The sequence below is a fragment of the Miscanthus floridulus genome, chromosome 3 (assembly GCF_019320115.1).
Source record: "Miscanthus floridulus cultivar M001 chromosome 3, ASM1932011v1, whole genome shotgun sequence".
Classification (NCBI taxonomy): Eukaryota; Viridiplantae; Streptophyta; class Magnoliopsida; order Poales; family Poaceae; genus Miscanthus; species Miscanthus floridulus.
The window spans coordinates 151,911,469-151,938,992 of NC_089582.1; the positions used below are offsets into that span (position 1 = coordinate 151,911,469).

Here is a 27,524-nt window from a genome sequence, read left to right on the forward strand (position 1 = left end):
TCCCTCTTCCAGGTTATTTGCACTTCGTCCAAGTTCTTTCTGAATTTGTGTCTTCTTTATCTTTTCTTCAGCTGATGTGCACTTTTGGATAAAAGTGCACTCAGTGAGTGTAGCCCCCGAGCCTCTTGCTTTTCGGAACAAAGTGCTAGAGGGTCTTTTGAAGTTGAAATTTCGGTCGACTCAGCCAATTTGCTTTTTGTTAGCTTTTAGCTACCCTCATTGGCGAGTTTAAGCGTTTTTTCAGCTATTTTGCTCTTGGCCGGGATGCTCAGGCATGTTTTCAGCCATTTTGCTTTTTGTTTTGGGTGTTAGCTTTTAGCTACCCTCATCGGCGGGCTCAAGCGTTTTTTCAGCTATTTTGCTCTCGGCCAGAATGCTCAGGCATGTTTTCAGCCATTTTGCTATTTGTTTCGGGTGTTAGCTTTTAGCTACCCTCATCGGCGGGCTCAAGCGTTTTTTCAGCTATTTTGCTCTCGGCCAAAATGCTCAGGCATGTTTTCAGCCATTTTGCTTTTTGTTTTGGGTGTTAGCTTTTAGCTACCCTCATCGGCGGGCTCAAGCGTTTTTTTAGCTATTTTGCTCTCGGCCAGAATGCTCAGGCATGATTTCAGCCATTTTGCTATTTGTTTTGGGTGTTAGCTTTTAGCTACCCTCATCGGCGGGCTCAAGCGTTTTTTCAGCTATTTTGCTCTCGGCCGGAATGCTCAGGCGTGTTTTCAGCCATTTTGCTTTTTGTTTCGGGTGTTAGCTTTTAGCTACCCTCATCGGCGGGCTCAAGCGTTTTTTTCAGCTATTTTGCTCTCGGCCGGAATGCTCAGGCATGTTTTCAGCCATTTTGCTTTTTGTTTCGTAAAAACAACTCATTGGAAGTCATGACAAGACATGCTGTGGATGAAAATCATCTTTTATTGATCATGAGTATAAACTAATACATATGTTGTTGAAGAGTATTGTCTTTCGTTGATTGTGAAAGTAGGTCCCTTGTGGCTTGCATATCTGTTTCTTCTTGAGTTGTTTTTACGCGTAGAATCTTCTTAGCTGGCTGATGTGCCATGTATTGCTGACTTCTTTTCCATCTTCGGTCATTAACTTGTATGTGCCTGGTCTGGTGACTTTTGTGACGATGAATGGGCCTTCCCATGGACTGAGTAGCTTATGTCGTCCATCAGTCTTTTGTATCCTTCTTAGTACTAAGTCTCCGACTTGTAGTGATCGAGGTTGGGTGCTCTTGTTGTAATGCCGTCTTAAACCTTGTAGGTATCTGGCTGATTGGAGGGTAGCGTTTATTCTGATTTCTTCTGAGCTGTCGAGTTCTAATCTTCTTGTGTGTTTCGCTTCTCCTTCATCGTATTGCTCTATTTTTGGGGATGTCCAGATCAAGTCGGCAGGTAGTACGGCCTCTGACCCATAAACTAGGAAGAAAGGTGAGTAGCTTGTTGCTCTACTTATTTGAGTTCGTAGTCCCCATACTACTTTCGGTAATTCTTCAATCCATTTGGACCCATAGTCCACTAGTTCTTCGTATAATCTTGGCTTTAATCCAGCTAGTATGAGTCCATTAGCCCTTTCTACTTGTCCGTTGGCCTCTGGATGTGCAACAGACGCATAGTCTATACTGAAACCACAGTCTTGTGCCTAGCTCTTGAATTCTGTAGCTGTGAAGGGGGAGCCTAGATCTGTGATGATTCGATTGGGCATGCCGAAGCGGTGCGTAATGTCTTGGATGAACTCGACTGCTTTGGTTGCGCTGTATTTCGCTAGTGGTTTGTATTCAATCCACTTGGTGAACTTGTCGACCGCTACAAAGATGTACTCGAAGCCGCCTTTTGCTTTTTTCAGGGGTCCTACTTGATCTAGCCCCCAGCAGGAAAAAGGCCAAGCGGGTGGGATGCAGATAAGATTGTGAGCTGGTACATGGGCTTGTCTTGCAAACATTTGGCAACTTTTGCATTTTCTGACAAGCTCTTCTGCGTCTTTCAAAGCGGTTGGCCAGTAGAATCCAGTGCGAAATGCTTTGCCAACTAGTGTCCTTGAAGCGGCATGATTTCCACAGCAACCTGAGTGTATTTCGTCCAGGATCTCTTTACCTTCTTCAAATGAGACACATTTTAGGAGTACTCCTGATGATGCTGCTCTTCTGTAAAGTTTATCTCCTACTAGAACGTAGTTTTTGCTTCTGCGAGCAACTTGGGTGGATTGTACCTTATCTGCTGGTAATTTGTTTTCTTTGATATAGTCAATGAAAACTTGGGTCCATGAAGTGTTGATTATGAAGATCTGAACGCTTTTAGCCTGAATTTCATGTGTTGTTTCACCGGGTTGTTTGATAGAGGGAACTGATAGCTCTTCTATGAATACGCCGGGTGGAACCTTTGCTCTGTCTGATCCGAGCTTGGCAAGAACATCTGCTGCAATGTTGGAATCGCGTAGGACGTATAAAATTTCTAATCCTTGGAAGTGTTTTTCAAGTTTCCGTATTTCAGCACAATAAGCACCCATGTTTTCTTTGGTGCAGTCCCAATCTTTGTTGACTTGGTTGATGACCACTGCTGAATCGCCGTATACGAGTAGTCTTTTTATTCCGAGGGTAATCACGACTCGTAGCCTGTGGATGAGGGCTTCATATTCTGCTTCGTTATTTGTAGCTTGCCATAATATCTGAAGGACGTACTTGAGTTGTTTTCCTTCTGGAGAAATGAGGAGAACGCCTGCACCGGCTCCGCCTAGTTTGAGTGATCCGTCAAAGTACATCTTTCAGTGGTCTAGGATTGTATCTGATAAGGGCTGTTGAATCTCTGTCCATTCGGCCACGAAATCGGCGAGGGCTTGAGATTTGATTGCTTTCCGTGGGGTGAAATTGATGTCAAGAGCTCCAATTTCAACTGCCCATTTGGATATGCGCCCTGTGGCGTCTTTATTGTGTAGGATGTCTCCGAGTGGAAAATCTGTCACTACGGTAATCTTGTGGCTTTCGAAATAGTGGCGAAGTTTCCGTGAGGTAATGAGTAGGGCGTAGAGTAGTTTTTGTACATGCGGGTACCGGGTTTTGGATTCTGACAGTACTTCGCTGATGTAGTATACTGGACGCTGCACTTTATACACATGCCCTTGTTCTTCTCTTTCTATGACTATTGCTGTGCTGATTACGGTAGGAGTTGCCGCGATATATAGCATCATATCTTCATCCTTCTTCGGAGGTGTCAGGATAGGTGATGAAGTGAGGTATTCTTTAAGTTTTTTGAAAGCTTCGTCGGCCTCCATTGTCCACTCGAACTTGTCTATTTTCTTTAATAGTTTAAAGAAGGGTAACCCTTTTTCGCCGAGTCTTGATATGAAACGGTTGAGGGCCGCCATGCATCCTGTTAGTTTCTGAACATCTTTGACACTTCTAGGTGGGCCCATTTCTATTATAGCTCGAATTTGCTTGGTGCTGGCTTCGATTCCGCGCTGACTGACCAAAAATCCGAGTAGTTGTCCTGAGGGAACTCCGAATACACATTTATTTGGGTTCAATTTCCATCTCCATTTCTTCAAGTTTTCGAAGGTTTGCTTTAAATCTTCAATTAGAGTGTCTGGGTTCTTTGTTTTTACCACCACATCATCCACGTATGCCTCCACATTTTCACCGATTTGATTCCCAAGGCAAGTCTGGATAGCTCTTTGGTACGTGGCACCCGCGTTCTTTAGTCCAAATGACATGGTCTTGTAGCAGTAGGCACCAAACGGGGTGATGAAAGATGTCTTGCTCTGGTCTTCTTCTTTTAGTGCAATCTGGTGATATCCTGAATAGCAATCGAGAAAAGATAATAACGCAGATCCTGCTGTCGAGTCAACTATCTGGTCAATGCGTGGTAGCCCGAATGAATCTTTTGGGCAATGTTTGTTGAGATCTGTGTAATCGACGCACATACGCCACTCGTCCGTGTTTTTCTTCTGTACAAGAACCGGGTTTGCTAGCCAATCTGGATGTAGGATCTCCATGATGAATCTAGCTGCCATTAGTTTTGTTATTTCCTTTTTAATTGTTGCCTTCTTGTCGGGTGAGAATCGTCGTAGCCCAAGATAGATGTGATGCTGGATATGGTGTTGATCTGCACCGGACGGTCTCAAGACAGGCAACGAGGATCAACCTAGAACTGCCGGATGAAGGAACGAAGCCCACATCACAAGACTTCCTCCAACTACCACCACGTACATCCTAGCACAATGCTATCACGGGATCAGCCTACCTCTAATCCCTATCACAAGACTTCCTCCATCTACGACAAGACACACAGAAAGTACAAAACATGCCCGGGGGCTGCTCTACTTCACAAACTACCATGTTCATGACCACCAAGGTTTCAACACAATATCCAATGAATGAAAACAAGCACTCAGGGACAGTATTTATAGACCAAAGGATCGGCGCACATGGACTAGGAGTACCAACGAAATAGGCCTAACAAAGGACACAGTGAAAAGACAGGACACAATAATGGACGACTCAGGCGAGAGGAAGCGGTACTCGAAGACGGGCATATTCGGAAGAATATACCAGCATAGTACAACCCATGAACAAAAGGCATTTACACTCAACCACCACCATACAACTACATCTGACAACAGCAAAACTATCAAAGAATACGCCAAAACCACGCATCCGAGTTCTTCCTGAACAAAACAACACGGATATACGCTCGGGGGCTTGGACGGCATCATAGCTTAAACAACACTGAGCTAGGGAGCTCGGCCTTAGTTTTCACCTATTCCCGGAGGCTCGGAACCAAAGACGAAAGACCAAGAATACAAGAAACTCAAGACTACAACGACGACACATCAAGACTCTTCATCCGACTTCTTTTCTAAAAAGAAGAACTCGGAAAAAGCACGGGGCCTACACTCAGTGAGTGCAATTCTTTGACATAAGCTCAGAGGCTGCTTACCGCAAAACTACTCGGATGATGACGTAATCCAAGTCTCGGGGACTACTTCAGAATACAAAATTTTCAAACAACATAAAGGATCAAAACCCTCCAACTTTTTGTTCCAAATAGCAAGAGGCTCGGGGGCTACACTCAGTGAGTGCCCTTTTTCTTCGAAAAAGCGCACGTCACCAATAGGCTTCCTCAACGCAGACCACTTCAAGACATTACGGCAAAAAGAACCCGGAACAAGTCATGTCCAGGCGAGTTCTTTTTGATAAAATTTCAATGAACAATCAGGGCAACTTCAAGACAAGATCCTCCAGCTCCTTGTTCCAAATAGCAAGAGGCTCGGGGGCTACAACCAGAGGGGTGCACTTTTTCTTCAAAAGCACTCACCACCCAAAGATCCCAAGAAGCGCTACAAGGTTTCACTCCAGAAAACGCTCGGATGATATTTTGTTCCTACTCAACAAGACCAGAAGGAGCAGAGCGAGATTTTCAGAGCTCAACCATGAAGTGCTCGGGGGCTTGTCTATGCGGGACCCACAGGATACCCCGCAGGGTAGAAAAAAAGATCTAGCCCAACTAGGATTCTTCCCATATAATCATAGTAGTAGAACTATTAGGTAATCCTACTAGGAAATCTCATTATAAACCGACTAGGACTCTGGCCTCCTGACTATATAAAGGAGGGCAGGGCTCCTGAGAGGAGGACAATTGTACAACACAACACATTACAATCAATCCAACGCAAAGGCTAACGCCGACTGGACGTAAGGTTATTACTCGATCTACGATCGAGGGCCTGAACCAAGGATAAATCGACTGTCTCTTGCGTTAACCATCGAGTTCAGCATACACCGAAGCCCGAACGTACTGCCCCGGGTACCCCCGTGGCAGGCTATCGGTGGTGAAACATCGACAGTTCCCCCTGTGGCTTGTAGAACCATCATTGTGCCCAATACTTCACGTTTGACCTCTGCAAACGACGTAGGAATCTTGTAGCAGGAAGGGCTGCGCGTTGGGCACAAGTTGGGTTGCGTTTTTCGACCTTCGAACAACCCAAACTTACTCTTTTCTTCTCCTTTTCTTCTCCAACTTCACCAAGTTGATCCAAATCAACTCCAACAACTCATCCTTTGCAAATGTGTCAACACCACCAAGTGTTCACCATCTTGTGTATGTGTGTTAGGTTTTCACAAATATTTTCCAAAGGATTAGTCACTCAAATCACCATGCCACTCGATCCTAACAACGATGCAAAATTAGATCCATCGGCGTCAAGTCTTGCTCAAGCTTCACCGCCACACAGTCCATCGCTCTAAAGCCTCCAACTTGCCCTTCACGCTTGCAACCGGTCTATCAAGCCAAGTATTGTCTTGATCTTCTCCACCTTAGCCACATGACTCCATGTCATGTCTCATATGCAATGAGTTCCTTCATCATATGTGTGAGCATTGCAACATATCCAAGTCATTTCACCTCTATGGCAAAGGTTGCTCACACATGATGTATTTGTGGACTAATCGCATGTGTATCTCACTCAAACACGTATATATTAGTCCACCTAAGATTGTCACTCAATTAACAAAACCAAACAAGGACCTTTCAAGTAGACGCCTGTGGTGACATTATTAATCTTGAGATTTGTCGGTTTAACTTAGCAGTTTGGATGTGCTCGTAAAGGTAAAGTGTGTGTACTTTCATAGAGATGAGCGTATATTCGTGTATATGAGCGTTTATGTACCAAGTCTCGGAAAAATCGGTGACAGGATACAATACAGGACGTATATCTCGTGAAAAAAGAAAAAGAAAAGCACATGTCCCACGTCTAACGCGTGGTTGCGTGCGTGGACCAATTGGACGATGATAATAAGGGTCAGCTACCTGCGGGAACCGACCCTGGCTATTGGTGACTGTCGGCCGGTATAGCACGGCAGGCGTGGATCCCGGGTGGCCTCAGCCATGCATCCAAACGTACGTACGCGGTATGGGGACGCCGCACGTGCTGCCACAACACATGAAAGCTCCGGCGATCGCCCAAGAGTACGCCGGCACGCGCGGCCAGCCTCGCGATTTGGAATCAGGGGTCCTATGATTTACCTTGTAAACAATGCTTGTGCAAGAGATCCTATGATTTTTTGTAAGATTATTATACTATGACATCAATGACTCAATTTTTTTGGATCCACCCCTGTTTGGAATTGACGGTGAAAGGCCCCGTTCGGCTGCCATTATAAGTCGGCTTATCAGCCATGGTATAGTATTTTTCTCTCCCAACAAATCAGTCGACTCCGAATAGAGCCAAACATATCACGGCACGTACGTAGCGCTCATAGGGCCAGTTTCGTCGTGCTCCAAATTAATTATCTACCGCTCTAGCTCCTGCTCTCACCTGTCCTTCTAGCGGAGCCAAAAATAGAGGTAAGGAAGTGCTATATTACAAAGATTAAAAATTTAGGTCTTCTTTGGAACACAGAAATTTTACAAAAAATTGTATAGGAATTTTACAGGATTCGGTTTATTTTTCACAGAAAAAACGCAGGAATAAAAAAAATCACGCGTTCCGAGGAGGGTCTTAGCTAGATTTGAACCAACTTGGTATTGAAGATAGACTACGCAGCAATAACTTAGGTGATGATAACCGGTACTTATTGCTTGAGTGAGGTGGTAACTACACAATTTCTCTATGTACTCAGCTCTGACTCAAGTGTTAATGGTGATCTGTGAGCTGGATCCGTAGCCTTTCCAGGTCCTCGCATACACCGTTTGGTAGAGGCTGGTGAGCAGAGAAGGACAACATGAACAGAGAAGGAAAAAAGCGGTCTGTGTGGTGAATCGGAAGTAGATCGAGGCGGGACTTGGACTACACAAGCCTATTGTGCTCCGTGTGACGATCCACATCATGCGCTGTAGGTAAAATCTTATTGCGCATCTTCATATCATGCCGTTCAAGAAAGACTCTCGAAATATCTTTGTTGACATAGAACAAAAAATATTTTGCATCTACCATTTTCACGAAAAGTTTTAATAATTTTTATAATTCATATATACAAGAATTAGATGAAGTATAACAAATATACAAAACTGTGTTGTAGTGTTATAGATGTGCATAATATGGTTGTGGTGTTTAGATGCTCCTGGATCGTCAAAAAGAAAATAAAAGAGCGGACGGGATCGGAGGAGGTAGCCGCCTCTGAACTGAAGTCGTCGAACGAACCACCAGCTGCGATTCTCTTTGGACGGACGGACGTACGATCGTTAATGGACGGTGGACGTACGCGTGTAGCATCATCATCCTGGGCGTGCAAATGCAAGTGCAGCAGAGCAGGTACGGTGGTGGCGCCACCAGGTCCGCGTGGTTGGTTGGCTGGCCGGCCGGTGCAGCCAGCCGGCAGCCCCCCTGTGCGGTGACCGAGAGACAGAGACGACGCGCGAAAGCGCCGGCGTCGCGTCGGCCAGGAACGGGAAGGGCGGCCGTGGATCTGGATTTGGGGTCACCTGTCCGCGGACTGCCACGGGGACCGACCACTGCACAGGGCGCAGCTGTTTCGCCGTAGTTGTCGCTCCTCTTCCATTTCCCAGGGTCCCTCGCGTCAGCTTCGTGGGCCCCAGCCTACCATGTGCGTCCTCCCTTCCGTGGTCGGTCTCCCACATCGTATCGGTTTTGGCATTAAGTACCGAGATTGACTATGCCGTGAAGAGCCGTGCTATTTAAAAAAACGAACCGTGTTTTTTTCTCGCAACAAATCAGTGAACAATATCTTCAATCATGCCTTTTTTAGCGAAGCGAACAGTGCCTATGTCGTGATTCTTTTTCATATATATACTCCCCCTGTCCCTAAACGTATGTCGTTTTCGCTTCCCAAGAAACTAACTTTGACTAAATATATATTAAAAAATATTTATGAGACATAATTAGTATCATTAATAGATATTTAAATCTAGTTTTTTAACAAATTTATTTGGAGACACAAATGTTGCATACATTTTTCATAAATCGAGTCAAACTTATCGGTACGCAAACCATGGCGACATACATTTAGGGCCAGAGGGAGTATATGTATAATTTTAACTTAACTGGTTAGATTTGTTATAGTAGAATATTTATTCAATATATAAATTCTTGGTCACGGGTTCGAGTCGCGGTCTTCTCGCATTGCACAGGCGAGGATAAGGCTGGTAAGCAGATAATGGCTACGAGATCAAGAAACAATCTTCACGACTGAAACGTATACATGCAACAGCTGGAGACTAAGAGTTGGAAGGAAATGTAAGCAGATAATGGCTACCAGCCTACCATTACATACAGTAAATTGCTAAGGCAGTCTTAGTGCACTTACACCCAGTTTCATAGGTCGTGGACATGATTTACATGCACATGGTCATTGTCACAATTGGAGTGATAGCCTAGTTTATCACATACAAGTTCCTAGTAGAATGTATGCCGCAAAAAATCCAGACCATCGATAAAACTAAAATCCCATGTTGAAATATAAGCACGCAGTAATCCAAAATTTAAAGCAACGGTTGAGAGCACAAGTGACAGAGAATGCAACCTGCTTCGTGAAATGGGACTAACTCAAGCCATAAATGTATCATCCAGATCACTACTAGGCACAAAACAAAAAACAAAAGGTACAACAAATTAGTCTCTGCTAGGTGGCAACAAATTCTAAGTTGGTTTCCTCATGTTGCGGCCTGCCCTGATCACTTCATCCACAAGCAGCAATTGGGATGCAATGATGGGTCTACAGCAAAGACCAAAAAAAAGTTAGCTTGCACATCAAGGATGTTTTAGAAAGCATAGCTATAAGAATATAGAAATACAAAAACTGACAGATGCATCACATACCCAGAGTTGATGATCTGGCGCTTCACAGAGTAATTATCGAAGATGCCTTCCATCTGGGGATCAATCGGTTCCCCAGAGTGATGGTTCAATCCCACAACTAATCCACGGTCATGCTCATTCTTAAGAAAACACAAGGCAAATAGTCAAGAACTTCCTGGCTTAACTTCAAACAAAGTGAAACACCAACAAGGGGCAAATATCTTAACATACCTGGAGAGAAACAATCACATCTTGGATATCTAAACCAGAGTTTTCAGCTAAAGTCTTGGGTATAACAAGAAGAGCTTCCGCAAACGCCTCCACCCCAAGTTGTGCTCGCTGTTGCCAAGATTATAGTGTTAGCAGCATGTTAATATTGCAGCAGTAAATGTAAAGCATTACCAATGTTTTTGTGCACTTACTCCTTTGACGGTTTTCTTCACGTTGTCAATAAGATGCTTCTTTGCCGCAACCTCAAAAGCACCAGCACCCTACACTCGCAAAAGTCAATGGCTGTCTGCTCAACTGAAACCAAAGCAAATGATAAAGAGCCTAAAGCAAAACACAAGTTGGCCCACGACAGTAAACAGGATGATGCAGATCAAGGTCAGTACAATAGTAATATTATGGACTTGACACTAAGCAGGTTGCAAGTTTAATCAAACTAATTGTAGACACAAGGTTGACTAAGTTACCAATAACTCCAGTCAGAACTATCAACTTTTATCAGAGTCAATAATGATGAACACCAAAAGCAAAAGCCAGAGTCTTCTTCCTAACTCCTGCTACCTTCCACAACAGAGAAATTTACAAATCATACCAGCACAACTGCTTCATCCTCAATTGTGTTCTTAACAGATCTTAGACCATCACGGACAGCATCCTTGATTTGTGCGATGGTATGGTCATTAGGTCCTGAATATGTCAAACGACATTCAATTCACAGCTCAATTAGGGTATCAGAAAAGACGATGCTGTTTCTGAAGAATAAACCAACCTTTAATCAGTATAGTACAAGAGCGAGGGTTTTTCACATTCTCCACAAATGTGTACTTTTCTTCTCCAAGAACATGCTCATAGACAAGACCAGCCCAGCCTAGACAATCTTCAGTCAAGTCATCAACGGAATTGACAGCTTCACCACCACATGCTAGCACAAGCCTCTCCATGTTTCTCCTCTTCGCTCTTCGAAGAGCAATAATCTGTAAAATCATTTCAGGTCACATGCCCCAAATAGGAAAATGGATTTAACAACACAGATAATGCTATTAATAAGCTTCCATGCAAAGAGCTTACTCTCCACTAACAAATACATTTTTAGACATTGCCAGCCTCCAAAATGTTTTGGCCACTAATATCTTGTTATTTATTTAAAAAGTACAAAAAAATATAATAAGATGAATCTAGTCAAAACATTGTATATTGCCATACCTCAAAATATATGGAGATTGGAATAAAAGTTCGAGCTGGTTTGGTTGCACAGCTTTCAGCATTTTTCCCAGAGGAAGGATCACTAAAGACACATTGATACATGGACCTTTTTTTTGTTTATTTTTCACATAAATGATCATTTCGGAGCATGGTTTAATCATACAATGCCTATTTCAACTGTTAACTTCATGAGATCCACGTTCTAAAATGAAAACCTAAATGCATTCAAGGTTGTAAATTAGCTTTGATCATGGAACCACCAAGCAGAAGTCAGAGCAGAGTAGAGATTACCCCCGCTCTAGCAAGGAGATCCAGTGATGGAGGGTCAATGCCCTTCTGATTGATCACCACAAAGTTTTTATCACCTCCAGCACAAACCTGCATGCAAGGAAACATGAGAACAATTTTACCCACTATAATGCAGCATATGGCAAAATTAAACTCTGGGCACAAAGCACAAAACAAATTACCTTATTTTTCAACTCAATAATCCGTTTGACACGTTCATCAACTTGGCGTCTCTCTGCAGCAACCATCTTCTCCCTTTGTTCTGCGTTTGAGTAAAAAAATCCTGCATTGATTTCACTGCAAAGTTTACATGTCAGTAAGACAGTTGGCTTCACCACTACATGAAAAAACACAAAATAATTATAAGCATATTGAACCCAATTTACTGATTACAGTTTTGGCTCACAGCAGAAACAAAATTAAGAGCTGAAGTTGGAGTAAAACAATAGAGGTTTACATAACCAGTTATAAAAGGGAGCATGGACACTTGAGTTTAACAGTCCAATCCAACAAAAACATGGCTGGCGGCGATCATGATACTTAATAAGGATAGCTCTATTATAATCACATAAAAAATGCTCCAAACACCTTTTCACACATATTCGGTGCACCAAAATTCAAATAATTACTTAAGCAATACTAAAACCAAAACATAAAAAAAATAACACTGCTGTACTGGTGTGCACCTTTTCTCATATTCTAATGAGACATTGCAGGTCAAGATGTAACAGTTCTCTGCCCTGCGCTTCATGTCAGGGTGACGAGAACCGTGGTCCAGGACCAGACCCTCAACCTACAAGAATATCATGGCACATTTGTAAAGTTTTGACATCCCTCCATATACCATTATCAAGTTACATTGCTATGTTAATCCAAAGCCATTCTTTAAAGAGACTATGAAATTTAGCACAATGCCATATATTGGAATGAAAAAATGAATATGTACCAGGCGGGTGTCAACATCGAATTTGTGGCGCATGTGCATTATTTCCACCATAAAAAGATCAATTGGTTCATCTGGTTTGCGGATGCACAGAACCTATAACAGTTTTATACAGGAAATTCAAATATGCTTCAAAATGGACAGGTATAGAAACGTTTCACAGGTACAAGAGACATCAAACGTACTGCATTCACAACAATGTCCGTCAACTGATCAGCCAATCCTTCATACAACTGCAATATAGTAAGTCCATGTAAAACTTGAGTGGCACACAGGTAAATTTCTTCTGACATGGCAGATGAAAGACCGTAATACCTTTGTCCTAAGAGTTGTTCTTGCTATCATTTTCAAGGTATCTCTGTCAGGTTCTTCACCAGTAACGACTGGTGTCTTGAACTTTTCGAGAAAATCAAGACATGCTCTCTTAGCAACATCAAAACCATCAACCAAGAATCTTGGATGAGTACCTACAAGAATAATAATTGGTTACAATATAATTATAGAAAATAGCTTATTACAAAAAAAAAAGGCTTCATCCAAAAGGACAGCTCTCCTACTGCAATATGTAGAACCTTGACTTTCTAGAATATTATTTTTTTTGCTAACTTATGTAATAACCCATGTAAGCCTGGTATACATATTACTAATGTTCCCTAAACACAATGGAGCTGCACAAGAACTTCTCAGCATACCTTCAGGTTTACAAGAAAAGAGAATGCTTAATCAAGACTGTTTGTGTTGCTCTCTACCTTTAAACATCGATACTGACCACCAAGATCAAAATATTATTAATGGGGTGTCATGAATCATCACATGCGATACGAGAATCATGTGATATCCCTAAACCATTGGCAGTGCTTCAACCAGAAAGGAAATTCCTTTTATATATGATGAGATGAGATAAAGACTCACGCTGCACACCCATTCTTAGACTTAGGGGTGTTTGGTTCCATGGACTAAATTTTAGTCCATGTCACATCGGACGTTCGGATGCTATTTAGGAGAACTAAATATGAGTTAATTATAAAACTAATTACATAGATGGAGACTAATTTACGAGACGAATTTATTAAGCCTAATTAATCCGTCATTAGCACATATTTACTGTAGCACCACATTGTCAAATCATGGACTAATTAGGCTTAAAAAATTCGTCTCGCAAATTAGCCACAATCTGTGCAATTAGTTATTTTTTTCGTCTATATTTAATACTTCATACATGTGTCCAAACATCCAATGGGACAGGGACTAAAATTTTCCTGTAGGAACCAAACACCCCCTAATTCAATGAAATGATGCTTCACTTCAGGAATTCCAAACCACATTACACAGTAAAATAATATCCAGAAAGATTAACATCAAGTCCAAATTCTTACAGCCAAATGGCAGCTACATCTCAAATACAGTAAAAGAAGTTTCAGAAACCACAAAATGAAATCAATACACCAACCCAGGGAAGATTAGACATGTTCCTAGAACAAATTAACAAAATACCTTCATCTATGCACCGCTCAGACTGCTTCATTAACTCCCCAATAAAAAGCACAGTGGATGTTGTGCCATCACCACTTGTGTCATCCTGTGCCACAGCCGTCCTCGCAATCATGATTGCAGTTGGGTTCTGAATTTGCTGCAAATAAATGACACAAGACATCAAATCAAAGAAAAACAGCACCAAATACAAATATCATCAGGATGTCAATAGAATGTTTCTGTGAAAGGTAGCGCCATACCATTTCCTTCAAGAGGGTGTTCCCATCCTTAGTCAGCTTCAGGTCACCAGCTCCGCCCACAAGCCTGAGCAGCACAAACCAAACGCCAACAAATTCTAAGCAACCTTTGCTAAAATCAGATTAACTTTCCGCTATAAATCTGAACAGCTAAAACCAGCAAACGGGCAATTTGTTACAAATAAGCAAATGCACTGCCAAATAGAGATCCAGGCAGAAATCGACACGCGCAATTTAGATCACGCGGAGCCAGCCAAACGAGAAGCAGAAAACAAAGGGGAGACTATGCATCTCAATCTACAAGCGAACAGCTACGCCACGAAACCTATACCCATACCGCCGCACGAAAAATAAAGGACCAAACCCTACGGCCCAGCGAATCTACCAGAAGGTGAGCTGGCGGCGGCGGGATGAGAGGGAAGAGGAGGGACCGGAAGGTTACATCTTGATGGTGCCCTTGGGGCCGAGGTTGGTCTTGAGCACGTCCTGGAGGCCCTTGGCGGCGTTGATGGTCATGTGCAGCGCCTCCGACTTGTTGAGCACCTGGGCGTTAGGGTTCAGCACGCGGAGCGACATGGCTGCTGCCTTGCCTCGCTTGCTCCACCCGGAGATCTCGCCAGCGGCGGCGGCGAGGTGGCGTTAGTGTTAGGAACCACACGGCCAGGCCAAGGAGGGGCGGAGCGGGAGCAGTAGGGTTTTGGGCGAGTGCGGGTTGGAGTTCTTCTAGTCTTCTGGAGACGTTGCCGAGACGGCGCTTGTTGCCGGGCAGGGATGGGCCGTGATCTGTTAGGCCCAGGGCTGCGCTTGCACGAACAAGTGGGCCTCGGCCTGACCTTAGTGGACTGACAACATTGTAAATTCCTCAATTCATCAAACACCATCAAGAAGGGGCATGCCATTATAAAGCAAGAACATATAATGCGTAATTTTCAAATACCATCAAGAAATGGGCTAGCCATTATAAATTAAAGTCATGTCAATGATAGAATGGGATAGATCAAACCATGAAACATTTACCATCGTGCAAAGTAACCCATAACCCGGTGATGAAATACACGTTTAGGAGCATGAAATCTTTGGCACACAATACCCATGAGAAAGAGTGAACATATAAGGCCCCTTTCAAGATTTCTCTTGAATAGCTATTCCAAAGATATCACTTTATTACATCTCGAGGTTTGTTGCCACCTAGGTACTACGGTCATTCTTTCAAAGTGGAATGCAAAATTACATACATGAAATAAAATACTAAAAAAGGGAAACTCTGGCAGACTTTAAAACTATGCACATATGGGTGAGGAAAAAATATTTGCCAAAAATAGCCCGTTCGTTTCGCTGAAATTTAGCTGTTGTTGATTTCTTGTGAGAGAAAAAACAATGTTTTTTTTGCTGAAAAGTACCGCTAATGAGTGCGAACAGCAACAACGGATCTGGGCCTTGGCCCGTCTCGTTCATGGGCCCACTCTGCCATTACATGAAGGCCGTGCTCCGACTGCCAAGACAAGGCACACGTACAGAGTTTGCCAAATGACTCAAGAATTTAAGCATCAGACATCGCAAAAAAAAAAAAAACTCGATGCACGGTGACTAGACAGCCCTGGTATTCTGGCTTACGAAGAATGTCCCGGATATTCTGGCTTAAGAAGAAGATCTTTTCACGTAGATCGAGAAAACCCCCGAACCCCTACTACCCCACCTATACACTGTAGCTTCATAAGATAAGCTGACCATGAACATGTGCTTTGAATGTGGGATAGACGGGATAATTTTTTTTCTCTCCCTAATCACTGTGGCCAAAACCACAAATAAAGAGTGAGGGTGTGTTCGCTGGTCCGGTCCATCCAGACCAGCCGGCTGATCCCCCTCAGCAAATATTATTCATCAACCAGCCGCTACAGTATTTCTCTCTCACAAAACCCACCAATTTCAGTCAAGTTTCAGACCAGCGAACAGGGTCTGAGTCTCTTGGGACTTAGAACTCTGACCCACCCCAGAGGGGAAGGGGAAGTACTGAGCACTCGGTCAGCCAGGCCGTTCCTGACATCGCACAAGAACATGAGATGGAGGGAAAACCCTGCAAAAGTGTTTAATCCAGTCATCTGGCGATGTGTTAATGTTTACAAGATACTGTACAACAGATACAACATGGATAGGCTTACAGACTAAATTTCCCTTGCCAGTTACCCACTACAAACTTATCGTACTATCAAAACTGGTGATCAGATTATCAAAATCCGGCTGTTGTAAAGGACCAAAATCTAACAACCAAATCCAAACAAGTTACCAGCGGCCGGTCAGCTACAAACTTATCGTACTATCAAAACTGGTGATCAGATTATCAGAAATTTAATAAGCGAACCCGCCCCCGCCCTTGCGTGTTTTGCTGGACGGAAGCCTGCAACACCTGTTTTAGCCTGAGGTGTCACCTGTTTCAAGAGTTTAGCAGTCACAAAAGCTGTCAGGTACATCTCAGAGCCTGAATACATGTCAGAAACCAATCCATCTCACGACCCATCCATGATAATGTATTCCAGGTCAGAAAAATTGAATATGTCAATTTCTGATAGCATTTGGCTACAGCCATCAGAAAAATCTACAAGAAATTCCTTGAAGATTGAGGTACATCCAGACTGGTTGCCTCCATTCAGACTTGATCACACATCTTTTAAATCTTGCCACATGGGTCCTCTGTTTCCCTCCTGTCTTCAGTCACATACTGACATTCAAGTGCTATATACAGTATATATTATATCAAGCACATCTATATCTGATCTGATTCCCCATTGGTTTCCTACTAGCTTTTTGAATGCTAAGGATTTGGATTTCGAACAACAGAATCAATGGCACATTGCCAACAAACTTGAAGAATGGATAGAAACTGAAATGTGCAAGTATAGAAGCCAAGGACCCACTACATGATTAGGAAAAGCACCTGTACAACCAAAATGGATAAAAACCGAGTGAGATAGGTAGTAAGTACAGAGGCTGATATGCATTCATATATGCTTATGTAAATCTGTTGAGCTCATTTCTTGTTCACTGGTTCTTAGCTATTACTAATTCACTCTGAATCATGCATATAGTAATTCTAAGACTTTAATAACTAAGGTGTATATAGTGAATATGGACATAGACATGGTTAACATCCTGATTTCCCATGTAAAAACGCTTTGTACATGTTCAATGAATTAAAAGTTTCAAAATACCTTTGTTTCTAATAACTAAAAAATAAATGCTTAATGATCATCTAATTTCAGTTAATGGTAGCGCCATTCATTGACAAACTTCCTTTCATACTCTACTGACTGACATTTGCGGTTAGCATTTTGCAAAATACTTTCATACTCTACTGACATGCTCTGCTTCTAATGTACAGAAATTGTTGCCTTCTGTAAAAGGAGCGTACCCAGTGCAGAGAGCTCCCGCTCTGTGTGGGGTCTGGGGAAGGGTGTCAGTGGCAAGCCTTACCCTCGCCTGTGCAATTGTTGCCTTCTGTATATTTAATAAAAAATATAGTAATGGTACCACCATATTTTTATCTCTGCTACCACTAATTGTGCAGAAGACAAGGAAGGTGCCCGGTAACAAGAACCGATCATGATGGAAACTTCAGAGCAGGCAAGCCGGCAAACTTGTGCTAACTGTCAACAACCCAGCATCCAAGAAGAAGCACCTTTAGTCCTTTATATATCAAAGGTGAAGAAAACTAGCTAGTGAGAGCTCATCGCTAGTCGCCTGGGTCCTACAGTTAAATGATCTACTATAGTTCATCTCAGCGTGATACAAGAGAGAAGAAACCTTTTGGTTTAATTCATTAATTTATTGGGTTTTGGTTCAAAGTCTATATTTTGTTTGGTTAAACCGTTAAACTAAAGAGGTCTTGTTTTGGTGATACTAGACGGGAGAAGTATTGTGACATTGTGACGGATAGTTGTTGAGGAGGGCAGGGGAGACGAAATTTTGGGAAGGAAAAACTGTTGAATGTCTCCTCCTCTGTAGATGTCTATACATCGCATCTTTGGTAGGAGTACTTGTCACATCATTATTCAATCCATGTTACTCTGCATGCTCCTCTTTCTCTTCGTGTCCTTTCCCCTGTTAATTGAACGTTGTTTGCAGTCCATGGATATCAGGATCTGCTTGCTCTCACCATTTATATGTTCATTTCCAACAACGAGAGGGATGATGTCCCCAGAACCAGTTGCAGAGATACAAATGGCCAAGTCATGGGCTCACAGAAAAGATTTTGATCATGTTCTCTATTGCTGCACTGGGGTGGCATTTCACTAGGAGTCTGGGAGATGAATGATGTTGACAATATTCAACTACAGCATGCAGATGATTTCATTTGAAGGAAAAAAATGCAATGAATCTTGCCAGAGAAAGTGAAGGTGTACCTCACATTGCCTTATCTATGCTGAAGTATGCCACCTCAGAATATTTGTCATGACATAGTTGAGACTTTAACCACACAATCATGCTTTGGTGTCAAAGTACTGAAGACGATGCCTGCAAATTTGGTAGAATTTATGTAGGATGCACATGGATGTTTAACTACATTCAAATCAAGCATAAACAACTAATATAAATAGTAACCCCGAAACAGAAAAGGACCCGCATGGGATGCAATATTGTTCAGTTGAATTCCATCAGGTCATGCCTTCAGCTAGCACAAGGCACGATTCTCATGTACCACAGTGATGATTATCTTGGTCTAGCTGCTATACATCATCTACCCTGGTATCAACATTTCTTGAGAGACTTGCTCAACTACAGTGGCATGGCTGTAAGAAGTAAACACCTAGTGCAGTACTGCTTACATAATACTATAAAGCTAGCATGATACAGCAGAAGGTCAAAAGAGAAGTACCTTGTCCACTGTTTCTCTGGTGTGTCTGCTTTTGGGTCTGGTCCAGGTCCAGCTATAATGCATCCATCAAATCGAGTTAATCAGCAAAGATGTGTTCCGCAGCACCGGCACAGCAACCAGCTTAGACGCAACTAAACAAGCTCAGACCTTTGAGCTCTAATGACATGAGTAAAATGTCCTAGAGGCTGAAACTCTCAAGAAACTCAGTCAGTTGTTACTTGTTCTTTGATTTAAGCATACTTATTAGCCTACCCCAACTTGTTTGGGACTTAAAGGCTTTGTTGTTGTTGTTGTTGTAAGCATACTTATCAGCCTGTCAGAAACATCTCTGTCGAGAATTATGCCATTCTCCATCATATATTCCCATACCTCATAAGCCAGTGTAGCTTTCCCCTCCTCTAGGAGGCCATTGATCAAATACCTAAATGTCAAGCTATCAGGTTCTACCCCTCTAGCCCTCATATCCCTGAACAGATCAACAGCTTCAATTGCCCTTGAGCTTTTCCCGAGCCAATATATGAGCGTGTTAAAAGTAATAATATCTGGCGGCACTTCCTTCTGAATCATCTGCAAGAAACTTTTCTGAGCCTGTTCAAACTGACCAGCTTTACAGAGGTTATGGAGCATAATATTATACAGATTAACATTTGGAACAACCTGAGCTTTCAGCATCTGCTCAAAAATTTCTTCAGCTAGGTTGTAGTATCCTACACCGTAGAGACCATTAATTAGAGTTCCATATGTCACTGCATCTGCTTGTATTCCCTTATAACCCATTTCTTTGAACAGCTTCAATGCAGAAGTTACTTTCTTTGCCTTGCAAAATGCGTCAATCAGTATGTTACAAGATACAACATCACAGAACCCACCAACCTCCATATGATCTGAAACAAAACCAAATGCCCTGTCCAATTGATGAGCTTTGCACAATCCTTTTAACATTTGATTATAGCTGTACCGATCAGGATTTACTACCCCACTCATTTCCATCTCATCGATCAACTTTTCAGCTTCCTTTATCATACCTGCGACGCGGTAATGGTTCAAACGGATATTATATGTGACAACATCTGGCTCACACCCATTTGTCCGCATGAAGGATATGATTTTGAAGGCTTTATTAATGCTTCCGGATCTCAAGAAGCCACTTATCAGGGCATTGTAAATACAGACATTGAGTTCTAAATTAAGACTCAGCATCCTCAATGCCAGCTCAAAAGCCTCGTGAGCCTTATCACTCTTGCACAACCCAAATATCAATACGCCACAGGCAATGATATCAGGTTTAAGGCCCCTCCTCACCATTTCTTCCCAAAGCTAGACCGCTTCTGCAAACTGCTTATGATCACATAAAAATCCAACAACTGTTGTGTAAGTGACAACATCTGGACTGGTTCCTCTCATCTCCATATTATCAAGCATCTTCAAAGCATCATGCAACCTATTTTGCTTACATAAATAGTCAACATATATGTTACATGCCCAAATATCTGGAAAACACCCAAACTTATCCATATCGGCCAGGAGTCTCTCTACGAGCTCAATCCTGTCTGATTGGTACAGTGCAGATATCCACCTCGAATAAGTGAATGAAGTCAAGCAAAAACCTTTATCAAGTGCCACGCCATAATACTTGTCAACCAAATCAAAGCAGCAATTTTTAACTAGCACACCAATGAACCTGTTGTAGTCAACACCAAACTCACGGCATCCAGACGTAACCATCTCATCAAATGTCTGGATGACGGAATCGAACTTGCCCGCCCTGACATAGCCCGACAAGAGGATCCGATAGAGAGAGCGATGCAATGCCACTCCCTGACTCCTCACTCTCTCAAGGAACTCCGACAGCAGGAAAAAGTTGCTGTCTATAAACAGCAGGCTGACAATGTAGGCTATCGCGAACTGGGTGTGATCAAACCCAGGCCTGGACTCTGCCCACCAGTAGAACCGCACTGCCGTCTCTGAGTCCGACACGCTCCGGAGCACCCGGTTGACAACAAAGGGGTCCAGGTCGACATGGAGCCTCTCCAGCTCCAGCTCCAGCGAATCCGACGACCACCCCCGTTCCAGAGCTCGCCCAATAACACCAGCGACGTGCACCCGGGCCGGCCAAAACAGCTCGGACAGCTGGCCAGATGTCCCTGGAGTGGCATTGTCGCCGCCGCCGCCGCCACTGTGGCGCACCCTCCTTGTACACCAAACGATCCAGGGAACAGCGTGGAGGGGAAGGATGCAGAACCTGGTAATTTGAGACGACCAAGGCGGTCGTTTGGCCAAGAACATAACAGATCCCTCTCAGGAGGGGAGTTTCGTCGAACACCTGGCCGGCGGGGTTAGCACCGGGCATAGGAAACTCTGTTGAGCCCCCAATATTTTCGAGAGAGAAGCTTCTCGCGTGCCTCGGATTGTAAATCCAGTGGCTTCATCCCCGCGCGACGGAGAAGCAACAGCAGAGCACGGAGCCCACTAGAATCGAACTGGAAGAGGAGGGGAGGACGGCTGCTGAATCGAACAGGAGCAGGAGCCCGGAGGGGGAGGAGGAGGAAGCCGACAGTAAATCTAAAACTAAAACTTCTCCCGTATATGATAAAGTTGTAAGTGTCATTCTAAGAGTGATATTTAAATTAGGGTCAATCTTTATAGTGGTAAAAATGTAAAAGCCCCCCGCGCGGCCAGTGCTAGCAAAGGGGAGAAAGCGGCCGTGCCGACTGCGTGAGCGAGCAAAGCCGGGAATCCTATGGGATGTTTAACTTTTTCCCCGTTACAATAGATGTCACCTCTTCATATTCACATAGCACTTTTAAAATTATTTTTATATATTTATCATCGAGAGAGAGCATTTAATATATTCTTGCTATTTTCGCTGACGTGGCACGTCAATTTGACCTGACAGCATAGATCGGCCACGGGAAATAATATTTTTGTCTTTCATCTATTTCTTCTATCTCTATCCATTCCTCGCTTGAACTCCGACCATGGTCAACGATGGGGTCCATGACAGCGGCTGACAGGACATAGGGGAAGTTGGGGGCGAAGCAGCCAGGGCCACGGCCTGCAGGTCCACGGCCGCGCCCGACGCCGGCGACAAACATGGCGGCACCTGGAGCACGCACAGGAGGGGAAAAGGGGGAGGGAGCCGAGGCGGCGGCAGGCCAGCATGGACGGATCCGCCGCGGAGGAGCTAGAGGCCACGGAGAGGGTGGTCATGCGGTGGGACTCCACGGCGTCGGCGGCGTCCTCGTCCGGCGGGGGCGGGGGCGGGGGCGGGGATGACCAGATGCGGTTCGACGACACCGAGACGGAGCGGTTCCTCCAAGCGGTGGATGACCTCCGCCACCTGGCGCCGTCGCCGTCGTCATCCGTCAGCAAGCGTAGCAGCTACCGCTCCCTGCAGAGCATCCGCGAGATCGACCTCTTCCCTGCGGACGCAATCGCCGACCTCCACGCCATCGCCTCCCGCATGGCCGCCGCGGGCTATGGCCGCGAGTGCGTCCAGGTGTACGCCTCTGTCCGCAAGCCGGCCATCGACTCCGCCCTGCGCCGGCTCGGCGTCGAGAAGCTCAGCATCAACGACGTCCAGCGGCCCGATTGGGACACCCTCGAGGCTAAGATCCGTCGCTGGATCCGCGCGGCTCGCGCGCGCCGTTCGGGGCATCTTCGCCAGCGAGCGCCGTCTCTGCTTCCACATCTTCCACGACCTCCCGCTGTGCACTTCCACCGCCACCGCCGCCGCCGTGGACGACGCGCCCTTCGCTAAGGCCGTCAAGGGTGCGGCGCTGCAGTTCTTCAGCTTCGTTGAGGCCATCAGCATCGGGCGCCGCTACTCGGACGGGGACGAGGTCGGCGAGCTCGAGGCTCAGGGTCGGGTTGGAGGGAGAGGGGAGCGCGGCGAGGAGTGCTTCGGCGGCTACGGCGGGGACAGAGGGGTCACCCAGGACGTGGTCCAGGATGAGGGTCGCCTTCGCCGTCAGCCATGGCCGGAGCTCGAGCGAGGAAGGGATAAAGATAGAAAAAATACATGGGCAAAAATATCATTTTCCGTGGCCGGTCTATGCTATCAGGTCGAGTTGGCGTGCCACGTCAGCGAAAATAGCAAGAATGTATCAAATGCTCTATGTCGATGATAAATATATAGGAGCAATTTTAAAACTGCTAAGTGAGACGTAACATCCGTTTAAATAGGCCGAATCCTATAGCGCGACGCCGCGACTGGCAAGTTCTCCCGCAGGAGCAGGACGACGTGCAAGTTCTGCTGGCGGCGCGGCCAATGCGGTGTCCTGCGGGCCGCCCATACGCCGAGACGAGGAGCTTCGAGGTTTAGTGTTGGGCTTCGTTGGGCTGGAGAAACAAACACTTGTCATTGGGCTGTATTGACGGTCCACCTCAGATATACTAACTTGGCTAACGGGCTAAATTTTTCTGTGATATCAGATTTCATTTCAACCTCTACGTAGTTTGGGCTGTCAACCTAGACCCTGTTTGAATCATCCAAAAAAAAAAGGTGACACAAATGAGGATAAGACTGCCTTCAACAAGGAACTCATATGGACACCCAAATCCAAAATGAATAGCAAAAGACCCATAATCAGCATCCAACAAAATACCTATACGGGAGACCTATTTTGGGTTGCCTGAGAGGCACAACCCAAATATGGGTATCCTCTCTCCTAGAAACCCATTTACATAAAGGATTCTCTTTTGGGTCTTGTTGTTGGAGAAGATGCTGAATATGTATTCAACCTTTTACCTGTAGCGCTACCCAAAGGACGAATGAATCTTGTATTTTGAGTGGTGTTATTGGAGATAGCCTAAGATCCAAACATTTGGATTATCTATCTACTCCAAACCTACTATTTGAAGTTTTTCAATATGCAAAGATAATAATAGTCACTATAAGAATAAGATCCAAACACTACTCATTTTTTTATCTAGAATTTAGATTCTCTATTCAACATCTAGAATCCAGGTTTTCACTATAAGAATGAAATCCAAACAGACTCTTAGATTAAATGTTATAGATAGCGAGAGTATCTACTAGCAAATACACACAAAAAGGAGATCATATAAGATTAAAATAATTGCAATCTAGGCACCATAAGATTGAGCAAACGAGCCAAACTTTAGTGTTAAATCAGATTATAGATGTCGGCAAAGTCAAATGAACTTCTACATAGGTTGGGCGTCAACTTAGACTAATTAAGTAATTATAATAGACACTACGGGAGAAGCAAAATTTGCCGAGTGCCGCATGCTTTGCTGAGTGCCGAAAATAGGGCACTCGGCAAAGCCACTCTTTGCCGAGTGTTGCACTCGGCAAAGAATTGCACTCGGCAAAGAGTGGCTTTGCCGAGTGCCGCAGCGTGCCCGGCGCTCGGCAAAGCATGCCACTCGGCAAAGGCATTCTTTGCCGAGCGCAACACTCGGCAAAATGCCCGTCAGTTGCCCGCCTATCCCACCCACGCTGTTACCATCTTTAAAAAAATGTTTACCGAGCGCTTAACCTGGCACTCGGCAAAGAGGCCCTTTGCCGAGTGCTGCGGCCTGGCACTCGGCAAATGCCCTCTTTGCCGAGTGTCAGGCATGGTACTCGGCAAAGTATTTTTGTTTTTTTTTGAATTTTGATTTCAAATTTTTTTATAGACCTTATCTATTGTTTACAAGCACATGTTAAAATTTGGGACATTTTTATAACTTTTTGCTATATTTCTTGAATTAATTTTGTTTACTTGCATTTTTTCCGAAAAAGTAAATTTGAACTGCAGGTGCATGAAATAATGAAATGTAGCCATTCAAAAAAATAATAGTCATGTTGTAGAGTGTATTTTGAGGCCATATGTAGGAACTCACCCAAAATTTTGAACGCCTTGTTCGCCAAACATGACGACCCGCTTGTGGTCGGAGTGTATTTAAATTATAGAAAATGCAAACGAAGTCCGAAATTCATGAAACTTGTCGAGGTGTCGTGTGATCGCATGTGGAGGCTATGATAAAAATTTGAGAAGTTTTCAAGCAAGTTGCGACGTCGGATGCCTAAAAGCCAGACATCTCCACATGCGATGTCGTCATGTTTGGCGAACAAGGCGTTCAAAATTTTGAACCCAAATGTCTGGGTTTTAGGCATCCGATGTCGTAACTTGCTCGAAACCTTCTCAAATTTTTATCATAGCCTCCACATGCGATCACACAACACCTCGACAAGTTTCGTGAATTTCGGACTTCGTTTGCATTTTCTATAATTTAAATACACCCCGACCACAAGCGGGTCATCATGTTTGGCGAACAAGGCGTTCAAAATTTTGGGTGAGTTCCTGCATACAGCCTCAAAATACACTCTACAGCATGACTATCATTTTTTGAATGGCTACATTTCATTATTTCATGCACCTACAGTTCAAATTTACTTTTTCAGAAAAAATGCAAGTAAACAAAATTAATTCAAGAAATATAGCAAAAAGTTATAAAAAGGTCCCAAATTTTAACATGTGCTTGTAAACAATAGATAAGGTCTACAAAAAAATTTGAAATCAAAATTAAAAAAAACAAAAATACTTTACCGAGTGCCATGTCTGACACTCGACAAAGAGGGCCTTTGCCGAGTGCCAGGCCGAAGCACTCGGCAAAGGATATTTCAAAAAAAATCCCTTCTGGAATAAGGGTCCACGGCCCATCCTCCTCCAACCCTATCCTCATTCTTCAGCGCCCGCGCCCGCCCCTCACCCGCGCCAGCGCCGCCGCCGCCACTCCCGTCGCCGCACCGGCCACCGCGCCCCACGTCGCCCCGGCCCGCGCCTCCACGCCCCACGTCCCCCCGCCCATGCCGCCACGCCCCACGCAGCCCGGCCTCGCCACCCCAGCCCGCGCCGCCGTGCCCCACGCCGCCCCTCGGTGGCCGGCCCCCACCCCCGCGCCGCCGCCCACGCCCTCTGGCCCCCACCCCCACGTCGCCCTGGCCTCACACCGCCCCTTGGCGGCCGACCCTACCCCCGGCCCAGCCGTCCCTACAGAGAGGAGGAGGAGCCCAGCCACGGTGCCCTGCCCCCAGCCCGGCCGTCCCTACAGAGAGGAGAAGGAGGGGAGAAAGAGAAGGGGAGGAGGAGAAGGGAGGTGGGAGGAGAAGGAGAAGGGGGAAGGAAGAAGGAGAAGGGAGGAGGAAGAAGGAGAAAGGAGGAGAAGGGGGAGGAAGAAGGAGAAGGGAGGGAGGAGGAAGAAGAAGAAGGAGGAGGAAGAAGAAGAAGTGGGGAGGAGGAGATGGACCTTAGTCCGATGACCGTTCACGTCGTTCGTCGATGATGTTCGTCCACTCCGTCATCCCCGCACATCGTCGTTCGTCCACGCCATCGTCCCCGTCCCTCGCCGGAGAAAAGGTAAAGGCTCTAGGGGTGTCGGCCTTGGTGCCGTTTATGTGTTGACAGCCTTCGTGCCGGGTTTGTGTATGTGTGGGCCATCGTGCCCCAAATGTGGACGTCGGCCATCGTGCCGGCTTTTTCTTGTAGGTTTTGGAAACCTCCCCGTACAGGGGAGGTTCTGCCGAATTTTTTAAGTAACAGTGATGTGTTTCTTCTTTTGCAGAGCAGGAGTTGTCGGAGGGGACCCAGAGCACCTCGGCGATCCTGATCGTCTTCATCGGCGCTGCGGTCATGCCTGCATTGCTTCGTCTCGCCACTGCACCGACTCGCCACTGCACCGCTAGCCTTTCTCCACCACCACCCTAGGTATAATTGACCTCTCTTGCTTACAGTTGTCGTACGTAACCCAGTTAGGCGTCTCTCGTCCAAAACAAATACGGTTGGAGGTATGCGGATCTTTGCATATCTATGACCGTATCTATTTTAGATTGTCCATGTTTTTTGGATAGCCCACGGATGCGTAGATGGGTTAGTTTCTATGTTCTGCTCGGATCCGAGACAGAGTTTCGACACCACCTCCCTGTTGTTCTCTAGATACACACTCTCCCTTCTAGGATGTGTATCGGGAGAACAACGGGGAGGTGCTGCCGAAATTCTGTCTCGGATCGGAGTAGAGCATGGAAACTAACCTCATCTACGTATCCGCGGGTGGGATTAGGACCTATCCTCACCTATTAGACAGCAGGCACTTCGTGCAGATGCAACTAATGGTTATATTACTCCATTATTTGTATATGATATTGCTCCGTCATGTGTATATGCTAGAGGATGGAGAACCATGAGTGGATGTACATGGGACGCCCAAGTCAGGCTCAAATCACCCGTGAATGGATGGATAAGACCGAGAAATTCTTGGACCATGCATTTAAGGAAGATAAGGGAGCGAGAGACACGTTCTGTCCCTGCAGCAATTGTGAAAACAAGAAAAGAAAAACAAGGGAAGTCATGATGAAGCATCTTTGCACATTTAGATTTATGCCAAACTATACCTGGTGGGTGTACCATGGTGAAGCCTATCATCCTAGAGAGGAGGTCGTGAGACGATGCTTGGAGGCATTTGATGGTGATGGCAGGGTAGAAGGATGGTTAGGTGACTATGAGGATGTGATGTT

At 44.8% G+C, this 27,524-nt stretch overlaps 4 protein-coding genes across 4 annotated transcripts; all 4 read right to left on the reverse strand.

The window, feature by feature from the left end:
* Positions 1-9,450: 9,450 nt before the first annotated feature.
* Positions 9,451-14,845, reverse strand: LOC136547587 (T-complex protein 1 subunit zeta 1-like). Its single transcript, XM_066539553.1, has 15 exons — positions 14,576-14,845; positions 14,137-14,200; positions 13,898-14,033; positions 12,719-12,870; positions 12,589-12,636; positions 12,407-12,499; positions 12,147-12,253; positions 11,643-11,757; positions 11,464-11,550; positions 10,739-10,943; positions 10,562-10,656; positions 10,164-10,232; positions 9,973-10,080; positions 9,763-9,881; positions 9,451-9,658 (listed from the first exon to the last, which is right to left on the reverse strand). The coding sequence occupies exons 1-15, from the start codon at positions 14,707-14,709 to the stop codon at positions 9,583-9,585; spliced, it is 1,608 nt and encodes a 535-aa protein (XP_066395650.1). The 5' UTR covers positions 14,710-14,845; the 3' UTR covers positions 9,451-9,582.
* A 1,386-nt stretch (positions 14,846-16,231) lies between these two features.
* On the reverse strand, positions 16,232-21,477 carry LOC136547588 (pentatricopeptide repeat-containing protein At1g13040, mitochondrial-like). The gene is made up of 3 exons (XM_066539554.1): positions 19,004-21,477; positions 18,531-18,642; positions 16,232-17,065 (listed from the first exon to the last, which is right to left on the reverse strand). Exon 1 carries the CDS (start codon positions 20,306-20,308, stop codon positions 19,247-19,249), a length of 1,062 nt encoding a protein of 353 aa, XP_066395651.1. The 5' UTR covers positions 20,309-21,477; the 3' UTR covers positions 16,232-17,065; positions 18,531-18,642; positions 19,004-19,246.
* LOC136544718 (pentatricopeptide repeat-containing protein At1g18900-like) lies at positions 20,321-22,098 on the reverse strand. The gene is made up of 2 exons (XM_066536781.1): positions 21,893-22,098; positions 20,321-21,194 (listed from the first exon to the last, which is right to left on the reverse strand). The coding sequence occupies exons 1-2, from the start codon at positions 22,096-22,098 to the stop codon at positions 20,321-20,323; spliced, it is 1,080 nt and encodes a 359-aa protein (XP_066392878.1).
* Positions 22,099-25,699: 3,601 nt separating this feature from the next.
* On the reverse strand, positions 25,700-26,645 carry LOC136544719 (uncharacterized). The gene is made up of 2 exons (XM_066536782.1): positions 26,511-26,645; positions 25,700-26,059 (listed from the first exon to the last, which is right to left on the reverse strand). The coding sequence occupies exons 1-2, from the start codon at positions 26,643-26,645 to the stop codon at positions 25,700-25,702; spliced, it is 495 nt and encodes a 164-aa protein (XP_066392879.1).
* Between the last annotated feature and the right edge of the window lie 879 nt (positions 26,646-27,524).